The sequence below is a fragment of the Piliocolobus tephrosceles genome, chromosome 13 (assembly GCF_002776525.5).
Source record: "Piliocolobus tephrosceles isolate RC106 chromosome 13, ASM277652v3, whole genome shotgun sequence".
Taxonomy (NCBI): domain Eukaryota; kingdom Metazoa; phylum Chordata; class Mammalia; order Primates; family Cercopithecidae; genus Piliocolobus; species Piliocolobus tephrosceles.
Window position 1 is genome coordinate 56,103,779 of NC_045446.1, and position 11,052 is coordinate 56,114,830.

Here is an 11,052-nt window from a genome sequence, read left to right on the forward strand (position 1 = left end):
TTTCAATTTCTGGTCTTCAGGATTTCCAAATTTTCTCGATACATTTCAGACTAGAAGAAAAATTAACAATTTCAAACCCACTTTGACATACAGAAAAGCCCTGGCATATTGAAATTGCAGATTGCTGGACCCCGATCTCCAGACTTTGATTCATCACATTCTAGATGTAACAAGAATTTCGATCAAGATTAAGGAGCCATGGCCGGGTGTGGTGGCTCACACCTATAATCCCATAACTTTTGGAGGCCAAGGTGGACAGATCACTTGAGGTTAGGAGTTAAGAGACCAGCATGGCCAACATGGTGAAACCCCATCTCTACTGAAAATACAAAAATTAGTCGGGCATGGTAGCAGGTGCCTGTAATCCCAGTTAGTCAGGAAGCTGACACAGAAAAAATTGCTTGAACCTGGGAGCCGAGATCATGCCACTGCATTCCAGCCTGGCAAGAGAGAGACTTCGTTTAAAAAAAAGGGGGGGCCAAGAGGAAAAACCTTGGGCTGCGGAATTAAGTCCTAAAGGACCACCTCATTCCTATCACACTGCCCCTCTTTAGAATGTGAACCATTAAAATGGAATCTTTCCTTTTGAGCCCCATCGAACAATTAGGGTACATTCTCCCATCACTGTAAAATTCAGAATACAATACATGCAGACCTTTCAGTGATCAACAGGTATCATTCTGACTTTATAAACAGAAATGTTTAACTGGCCAATGACTGTGTTGGTCTTATCTTTACCATATACTTTCTGAGGGAAGTCAGCAGAGGAACCCATGTCTTCATACCCTAAGTACTAGAACCTGGGCTCCCAATGCACACAGGATGTAGAGATGCCACTGAAGAACCTATACTCACACCATAAGGAAAAAGTAGTCAGCATTTAATGAATCTCCCTCCACGTGGCTTCAAGCCACCAGGACACAGGCCCCCCCAACACCCTTAATCTTCTCCTCAGCTCTTCTGCTGAAGAATTTAGCCTTCACGATGACAGGCTGCTTTGGGAGCTTTCCCTTTCCCAGAACTTTGTAGTAGCCCTGGAAAAACAGAGAAAAAAGTTTACAATACACTGTAGTAGGTACCTACTGCGTGATGGGTATGAGGAAAGACTGCCAGCCCACTTTCTAAATCCCTAGGCAGGGTATGTATGTTTCTGATCTGGGCACTAACGGGTGCACCAACTGCCCCCACCAGTGAATCAAGACCAGAAGATTCTCTTCGAGTACTCTAGCACACCAGGACAAGAGTTGTGTCAGGATGTGACTCTAGTCTCGGCAAAGCACAAGCCTCCTCCTGCTCAAAAACCCTCTGCTAAGCAAAAGAAGACAACCACCTTCCGGACCACTAAAACTACTCAATGGACATTAAATAGGCTGGGAAGTCAATTTAAAGCGCCCCTAGGGTTCTGACCTCTTAAGATTACTTCCATATTCATGAGAGTTAAGACTAACACAGGGACCAGAACCCCCCTACAAGGACAGACAAAATACATCTGTTTGGGGGGAAAATCTCTTCAGATAATGTACAGCACTGAGTATCGATGGAACGTATTAGGATTCTATTATCTGGGGAACATGAAGGGCCAAGAGCTGTGCTCGATCAGAACCAGCTATAGTTCAAGCACGAAATGCAAACCTGATACAACCTGGGCAGTGACAGTAGGCACTGTTACTGACAGGGAAATACCTATGATAATTCCACCACAGGAAGAATCGATGTCTGGTAGGTAACTGGGAAGTACAGGTTATAAGTGGATTAGATTAAGCCAGGGTTTTTGTAAGGGAAGGTATGGAAGTATAGAAAAACATCCAATTAACTTACCGATCGCACCACATCAATGATGGGAGCAGCCCCAGTCTTGTTTTTAGCAGCATTCACCCGTGTCTGCTCGCTGACCAAAGTCCACAATTTGTCAAGGTTGACAGTTGGGCAGAAGCTCTGGTTCCTCTTTAAGTGGTAATGCCTCATACCAACTTTCCCAAAGTAGCCTGGGTGGCTAGAAGAGATAACAACCACCTTCATACACACTCCAATTAAGATGCTATGTTTATCATCTTTATAGTTACCTCCCCCTATTACAGTGTAAATTGTTCACTGATGTGGAGCAGTGTCAGGCACATGATACATCTGTTAAACAACGGTTTTAAAAACCACCAAAGACTATCACGAGGAAAAGCCTAGTCTTATTTCCTGGAACCAGAATAAACCACTGACAATGTCAGAGGCAGGGCTGAGACTAAAATTCAAGTCACATAACAGCACTCTATGGAAAATCTACATACTCCTATAATAAAGGTCCTCCGAATAGCCAAAATTTATCATCCACTACTTTGTGAGTAGGTGAATGTGAAGCATGTCTCTAACCTGGTGACTGACTGTGCCATAAGGTCCACAGCCAGTGAATAAGATCAGCAGTTACTCTCCGAGGACTCTAGCACACTCAGGCAATAGCCGATACCCAAGCGTGACTCTAGCCTCGATGACAGGTTTTCAGTTCACACCAAGTGTTAACTTGGTAAAAAAAGAGCAGTAGGCAAGGCTTGCTTCTAAACTTTTTGTTTAAGCCAGCCCTCTCTCTGCCCTTACCTCCCAATCTGTGTCAAAAGCAGTCCAAGGACACTTACTATTTGTCGAAGTTGATCCGGTGGTGATGCAGACCACCAGCATTACCGCGGCCTCCGGGGTGCTTCCGGTGCTTGCCTGCAGGAATACAAAGCTACATGTGATGGCTCATGCCTGTAATCCCAGCACTTTAGGAGGCTGAGGCAGGCGGATCACCTGAGGTCAGGAGTTGGAGACCAGCCTGGCCAACACGGAGAAACCCCCGACTCTACTAAAAATAGAAAACTAGCCTGGCGTGGTGGCGCACACCTGTAATACCAGTTACTGAGGCAGGAGAATCGCTTGAGTCGAGATTTCGCCACTGCACTCCAGCCTGGGCAACAGTGATCAGTCTTTCCCCCCGCACCCCCCCCCCCAAAAAAGCTACATGCACCACACAGCCTTCTCATGCCTCTCAATACTTCCTCGTACAAAACCAGAGCGTTTCCCGAGACGTCTGTGTCCTGTTTACACTGTTCCCACCCTACCGATGCCGGTTTCAGCAATGTGATTACTTCAGGATTCCGGGTGAAACATCTTTTCAGGTTCCACATCACAGCATTCCCACAGTACTCCATGTCTTCAACTAACCTAATACCGTGCCTGCTCAATTCCTATTACTCCACTGATGTGAAATTCCTTATAACTGGAATACTACAGGATCCTCAGAAAAAAATCAACAGCTGTCCAATTTGACCCCACAAAAGGACCTATTCTTATAGGTTACCGTTCTCCAGACTAGCTAATAAGCACCCGAAGAGAGCCCAAGGCCCACCCCGAGGGGAAGCCGGCACTCACCTATGCGGCCGTGGCCGTGGCTCACGTGGCCCCGAAGTTTCCGGGTCTTCCTCAGTCTGGATGGCTGTGTGGAAAAAGCTTGGTGGTAAGATCTAAGGAATTAGGGGCAGGGGGCGATGCCTGCCAGCTGTGAGATGGGCCTGTAAGCCTGTGGATCAAGGACCTAACTAATGGAGCGCTCGGGAAAGTTGAGGGTACCGATCGGCCTAGGGCCGTGCTCACCACGGTAGCGCCGGAGCCCGCGTGTCCTAAAGATCTGAACCGTGGGCCTAACAGACGGCTCCGGGAGCCCCGCCCCGGGCCCGCGCCGGCCACCCTGCCCTGCAGGCGGCCATGCGCAGCCTGGAAGCCCCGACCATGGTAGGGAGTGGATGACTAGGGGCAATGGGAATAGAGCTTAGAAGTCCCCGCCGGCAAGGAAGAGGAGGCAACGACCGAAACACCTACCATGTCGGCAGCCCAGACGAAAAAGGAAGGCCTTCCCCAAGTCTCGCGAGGTATCGGGTACGGGGGGCGGGGCCAAGTGCCTCACTTCCGATCACTGAGGCCGGGCTTCGGGCGGGGCCTCTTGGTCTCGCGGGATTGCGCGTCTCCTAGTCACCTCCTCTTTTTCGGGGTGGTGATCCCCCTCGCACAGTCTTGTGGTGGCGGTGAAACGGTCTCGGTGAAGCCCGCTGTGACAGACTCGGAAGATGAGAACTGTTGAAGAATCGGGGCTAGGTGTGCTGTACTGTACGCCGCCCGTGCCTGCTTGAGCCGGCCCGTTTTCTGGCGCCTGGGCCAGGGAACCGCCTAAGCCGACCCTAAGGGCCTCGGTGTCAAGCTCCTCACCAAATGCGCCAGCCCTGAGCCGCCCCGCGCGCCTCTCCAGTTCTTAGTAGTTTGCTCGGGGCTGGTGATAGTGGCGGCTGGTTTGTCTCCCGGCCGCAGTGCGGAACCGCGAGGCCCTATTTAATCCTCAGTGTGCCCACCTGGTGTCTCGCTCCGTTTACTGAAGTTCGGGCGGCTCCCGAAATGCCTTCTCCCGCTCACACTCCTGAGTGGGCACTCCGGCTTCCTTTCTCTTTTGCCCTTCTGCTATGATTTGGTTGTCCTCTCAGGTTTGAGCAACTTAAATCGGTTCAGGGACTTAGATGCCTGTTTGCTTTATGGTCCTTTTAATCCAGATGTTGTAAATACTTTTTCTAAATGCCACATTTAGGCCAGGCGTGGTGGCTCACACCTGTAGTCCCAACACGTTGGGAGGTCGAGGCGGGAGGATTGCTTGAGGCCAGTAGTTCAACAGCAGCCTGGGCAACATAGTGAGACCCTTGTCTCTACAAACAAAAGTAAATAAGTAAAAATAAATGCTGTTTTTGAATTTTCTCCAGAATCTACATAACACGCCTGTGATCCTTTCGTGGACACAATGCAGACATAGTTGCTGGCTTCCCCACCTGTACCACCACACAATCTAGTACAGCCCTAACGTAATTTATTGACATACATTTGTCTTCCCTACTAGACCTAATTCCTTATGTGGTCAAGGACGGTTTTCTTTTACCCACACTCAACTAGTGATTGTTGAGTGGATAAATAAACTTACCCTCACCTCCTTGTCTTCACTAGTAGCAGCGTTTCTTCTCTCTTAAGTCGGTTACTTCAGCCAGTGTTCAAGATCCCATCTCCTCGCTAGTCTATTAATAGATCCCATGGGAAAAATGAAATAAATTTTTTAACATCCCATCCCCTCAGTTATTCTCTGTGTGTATGTGTGAGCGTGAGCGTGTATTTGTTTATTTTTATTTCTCTTGCCCCCTTCAGCTAAAATATAAAAATATCCAAAATTCTGGCCGGGCGCGGTGGCTCACGCCTGTAATCCCAGCACTTTGGAAGGCCGAGGTGGGCGGATTACGAGGTCAGGAGATCGAGACCATCCTGGCTAACACGGTGAAACCCCATCTCTACTAAAAATACAAAAAATTAGCCGAGCGAGGTGGCAGGCGCCTGTAGTCCCAGCTACTCGGGAGGCTGAGGCAGGAGAATGGCGTGAACCTGGAAGGTGGAGCTTGCAGTGAGCCAAGATCACGCCACTGCACTCAGCCTGGGCGACAGAGCGAGACTCCATCTCAAAAAAAAAAAAAAAAAAAAAAATCCAAAATTCTCCCATGTCCTTGCCCTTTCCTTTACAGCCAAGCTCCCCAAAAGAGTAGTCTACAAATCCTCCCATCCATTGTTCCCTGCAATCTAGCTCACAGCCTGTGACTGCAATGAAATTGCTCTTACTAATGCCATTAATGAACCAGTTGCCAAATTGGACTCTTCCTATTCTTGATACCACTTGTTCTTTCTGTTGTACTTTAATCTGTTGGCGTCTTTTTCTAGAGAAAGTCTTGCCTTCCTCCTACTCTTTGGTCACTTATCAGTATTCTTTTCAGATTCTTCCAGCGTTGTCCACCATTTAAATGTTGATGTTCCTCAGCCTTCTGTCCTTGTCCTTATGTTTTCACAGTACATGGTCTTCTTGGGTGGCTTCAATTCACATCCTTATTGCTGAGCTCCACATCCATATGGTCACTTAATTACTGGTTAGTATTCCTTGGACATTCTACAGACAAAGTAAACATATCCAAAGAACTCAATCTTCACTGCTCACTGGTGCCTTCTCCTTTATTCTCTGTCTTGGTGAGTAGCACCATTGTCCACCTAGATAATGAAAATTGTCCCCAAGCCTTCTCTTCTTCTGCTGCACTGTCACCCTATCCTTTTGTTTCTGTTCTCTCTCTCCAATGTGCTTCCTCTGTTTAAGCCTTAGTGCCCCTGCATTCATTCATCATATCTCTTATCTGGAGTTTACAACACCTTCCTTTGTTCACTCTGCCTGCCTTCTAACCCTCCTCCAATCTCTGTATCCTTCACACCTCCACCAGGTTAGTATTCCAAAAACATGACTTCCATTCTTTTACTTACTTGATCAAAAAGTTCAATAGCTCCTTATGACCAACAGAATATAGCCCACTTGCCTTTCCAACCTTGCCTCAGTCTCTCCCTTACACAAGCTTTCTACTGCAGCCATGCTTGGTATATCCCATCTGCATTTTTGCCTTTGCTCATGCTGTTTCCCATCCCGGAGTGCCTATCCTCTTCCTGACCACGTGTCCTGAATCTTCCTCAACCTTTAAGGTCCACCTTATATTCTGCTTCTTCCCAGAACACTTCAGTCTACAAGGATAACAACCAACATTTTCAGAGCACTTGGCAGTTTACAAAATGCATCTGCCTGAAGGTACAGCACTACTAGCCTCATTTTATGCGTGTGAAAACTGAAGCACAGAAGAATTGGGTGACTTGTCAGATGCTGCATAGGTGGTCAGCTACAGAGCCTGGGCATAGCCTTTAGTCTTCTCTCTCCAGATCCCCTGCTTTTACCTCAGTGACCAGTCCCTCTCTGACCTCACAGCATTATGGTCTTCATCCTTCCATCAACCTTAATCACATACTGCATGTGACCAGCAGGAAGAGGGGTCTTGAGAGCAGGAGGTGAGATCAAAGAAGAGATCATCCTCTATTTGACATCAAAACTGGCCAGTAAGTACACAAGAAATGAGCTGGGTTACCTGGAACCTAACCTTGGGAAGATGATCTGTCAATGCAGGTAAGCTGGGCAGACCCTTGGGAATGGAAGGGAACCATCAGGGGTATTAGAGCTGGGGGCTGCAATGAGGACCACCACTGCAAGGAGTTGGGGTAGGGTTCTAGGTGCTGAGACACTCCTCCTGGATAGTTCGCCAGGTTCCTTGGTTATGGAGGAGCTACATCCTGTCCCTCAGGCCACCCGGCTGAACAGAAGACCTCCCAGAGTGGACCCAGCACTCCCTGTTGGGCTCTGTGCTCACCTAACATTCTTCTTATCAATGGTTTGATCTGGTTGTAGAGGGAGTACCCTGGGTAGTTATCTGGCTCTCTCCAGTTTTCTATCCAGCTCCCTCTCCTTCAAAAGGCAACCACATGACTTAAACACACAGCTCATGTGGGGTTTGTTCACAGCTCATGTGTCACTTTTCCTAGGTGGACAGAGGTCTGAGAGAGCAGACAAAGCTGAGTTCTCTGCAAAGTGGAGTAGCAGCCAGATATTTGGCATTAGGGGACCTGTCCCTCCCAACTAGGCACATGGGACATGACCTTTGGCCATGACTCCTGAGGGATGTCCTTCTCTGTGACATCTCTTCTGAAGTACAGCATAGCTTTGTGACATCTCAGGCATCTGGGCTTCCTCAGAGTGTGAGGGCCTCAGAAAATACCTCAGAAATGAATGGAAGAGTTGATACCAGGCAACATCCTGGTGAAGCAGGCAAGTGTGCTGATTTTTTGCTGCCCCGGGCCTCTCTCCAGGTGGCCTTGGGAACACATCATCACCCTGAAGAAGGCCCTGGTGATCCCTCTTCCTTTCTCTCTTTGCTGGTTTCCTGAATTCGACATCAGTCGTTCAGATAGCAGCAACATCCTGGATGGATCCAGCTCTGTTTTCTTGCTCTCCATCTTTAGATGTGGACATTTGGAAATACTATGTTTGTTTTCTTTTTTAAGTAGAGCACTGTTAATCAAGATGGGAAGGAGCAGTGTTTCTGCTTTTTTTCCAAGTGACAATTAGAGGAAAACTCAGAAATCCCAATTTATTTCAGAAAGACTTGAAAAAGTACACATAATAGTACAACAGTAAAGAAAATTCTGAAAAAAATTTAAGTATAAGCAACTCAAATCATTCCACCCTATGGTGCCGTTTTCTGAGTATTACCTTTCAACCCTTGTATACGTGCAGACATAGCTGTCTGCAAAGTTGATGATCATAGTATACAAATCCTTTTGTATTCTGCTTTTTATTTAATACCATGGCAGTTTTTTGTATCACTAACCAGTCTTCATGATTATTTTTAACAGCTGAAGAGTAATTTATTTTCAGCATGTACTATCATTTATTAAGCCAGTTTCTTGTGTGTTTTGTTTTTTAAAAAAAATCTTACTGTATTCTTTGCTGTTAGAGACAATGATGGAATGAGCATTTGTATATAATATTTTCTTCTCCTGTTGAATAACTTGTCTAGGATAAATTCCCAGGAGTGAGATTGCTGGATTATATGGTATGAACATTTTTGTGATTCATTTTATGTTACTATGTATTTTTTCCAAAAGGATTGTGCCAATTTATTCACCAGCAATATGTACAGTTTCCAGTTTCATTTTAACCTCCCTAGCCTTGGGGGTTTTTGTTTGCCTTTATCAGTAGTTTTTGATATATGGCATTTAGGGGAAATCCATAAGATCAGGCGGGGTTTTCTTCAGCACAAAGTAAAAAAATCTAATTGGAAGATTAGGGATTTTTAGGAGTCTTTCTTTCCATTGTTGGATAGACTGTTCTACATGGCAATTATATTCCTAAAGCTTTGTTGGAAACTAGGGTGGAAAACCGTGCTGCCATTAAACTCAGAGTAACAAAACATGAAAAGAGAAATTCTAGAGTCTGTGAGAACAGTTTATACAATAGCAGAAAAAAAGGAGTTACGTATTTGGGTTTTAATTTAATTTCAGAGGATAAAATTAATGGAAAGAACAGAAACTTGGGTTCATTGCCTAGTTTTGTTTTTGTTGTTGTTGTTGTTGTTTTTAAAGATAGGGTCTTATATGTGGCCCAGGCTGGTCTCAAACTGCTAGCCTCAAGCAGCCCTCCTACCTCGACCTCCCAAAGCACTGGGATTACAGGCGTGACCATCATGCCACGTCTCCTAGTTATGTTTTTTTTTTTTTTTTGAGACGGAGTCTTGCTCTGTCGACCGGGCTGGAGTGCAGTGGCAGGATCTCAGCTCACTGCAAGCTCCGCCTCCCGGGTTTACGCCATTCTCCTGCCTCAGCCTCCCGAGTAGCTGGGACTACAGGCGCCCGCCACCTCGCCCAGCTAGCTTTTTGTATTTTTTAGTAGAGACGGGGTTTCACCGGGTTAGCCAGGATGGTCTCGAACTCCCGACCTCGTGATCCGCCCGTCTTGGCCTCCCAAAGTGCTGGGATTACAGGCTTGAGCCACCGTGCCGGCCTCTAGTTATGTTTTTACTAACTGAATTGTATTGAACAAATAGCATATTCTCTTTGAATCTGTTTTCTAGTCTGTATAATGAAAAAATAATGAGATTAATTCATTCATTTTATAAAAACTGAGTGTGTACTATGTTCCTGCACTAGGTGTCAGGCAAGGGAAGGGCAGGTACAATTGTGAATAGGGAAGGGCAAAAGTCCTTCCCTAAGACTATGTCTAAGACATACATTAAACAAGCAAACAAATAATGTATCATATATAACACAGCCTAGCAAAGATTAGGTACTCTCATTACCTACTCTTTCTCCCTAAAATGAGTGTTATTTTTATGATAATTTGTTCTGTACCCCTCATGCAAACTATCTTTGAAATTCTTATTCCTAATGTGATGTGGAATGACTTGTTCCATCATTCCTTGGCAAGCTTAAGGTACTCCAGTCAATATTTTCCTTTTCTTAAATACAGATGTGGTAAGATGTTAAAAGGAGGTGGTTTGTGGCAAGGTAATGTCTTTTTTTTTTTTTTGAGACGGAGTCTCGCTCTGTCGCCCGGGCTGAAGTGCAGTGGCCGGATCTCAGCTCACTGCAAGCTCCGCCTCCTGGGTTTACGCCATTCTCCTGCCTCAGCCTCCCGAGTAGCTGGGACTACAGGCGCCAGCCACCTCGCCCGGCCAGCTTTTTGTATTTTTTAGTAGAGACGGGGTTTCACCGTGTTAGCCAGGATGGTCTCGAACTCCCGACCTCGTGATCCGCCCGTCTCGGCCTCCCAAAGTGCTGGGATTACAGGCTTGAGCCATCACGTCCGGCCGTGGCAAGGTAATATCTTAAAATTTAACTTTTTACCAACATTTTAAAATTTAAATAAAAATAAGAAATTCTGGGGTTTTGGAAAACTAAGATTTGGAGACACTAGACCCACATTCTTTTAAGTAAAGCACTTTATTCATATAGATTGCCCAGCCCCTGTAGGCATTTGAATTTACTATCTTGGCATAAGTACAGTCTTCCAAACTCTGTCCCCTCCACTCTTCTAGGTCAGGGGAGATAAGGAGAGGGAAGAACTAATTTATGATGAAAGCAGCCACAGAAAGGGGGCAGAAATGGGGTCATTTGACCCTTCCTCTTCTCAAATCAGAAACTCATTGCGTGGATGTGCCTTTAAATTAAACTTTTACTTTCATGGAGTAACTTCAATGGCTTTCTAAGACATAAATGAGATGCCTGCTTCTTTATATTCTTACCCTGTGTAGTACTTGCTGGTGGTGGAAAGTCATGATACCTCCCTGAATTCCCAGAATTGTGATGCAAGGTCTAATGCAGTAGTTCTCAAAGTGTGATCTGTAGACTCTGTGGGGTAGGGGGTCCCTGAGATCGTTTCAGGGGGTCCACAGGTCAAAACAATTTTAATAATAAAGGTAACGTGTTATTTGATCTTTTCACTGGTTGACATTTGCACTGATGCCAAAGCAATGTTGTATAAAACTGCTGATGTTTTGGGCACCGAACCAGAACAAAACATTATATTCTTTACCACTAGGCATCTGCCAGTAGTAGTAGTAGTAGTAGTAGTAGTAGTAGTAGTAGCAGTAGTAG

General features: G+C 45.9%; 1 protein-coding gene and 2 non-coding genes across 3 annotated transcripts; all 3 read right to left on the minus strand.

Annotated features, from left to right (window-relative positions):
- Window positions 1-859: 859 nt before the first annotated feature.
- Window positions 860-4,086, minus strand: RPL27A (ribosomal protein L27a). The gene is made up of 5 exons (XM_023189809.2): window positions 3,844-4,086; window positions 3,397-3,460; window positions 2,622-2,697; window positions 1,819-1,993; window positions 860-1,034 (listed from the first exon to the last, which is right to left on the minus strand). The coding sequence occupies exons 1-5, from the start codon at window positions 3,844-3,846 to the stop codon at window positions 906-908; spliced, it is 447 nt and encodes a 148-aa protein (XP_023045577.1). The 5' UTR covers window positions 3,847-4,086; the 3' UTR covers window positions 860-905.
- On the minus strand, window positions 1,143-1,273 carry LOC111524728. The gene has a single exon (XR_002725859.1). It is a non-coding gene; the product is annotated as a small nucleolar RNA SNORA3/SNORA45 family (small nucleolar RNA).
- Window positions 2,349-2,478, minus strand: LOC111524720. Its single transcript, XR_002725852.1, has one exon. It is a non-coding gene; the product is annotated as a small nucleolar RNA SNORA3/SNORA45 family (small nucleolar RNA).
- Window positions 4,087-11,052: the final 6,966 nt, after the last annotated feature.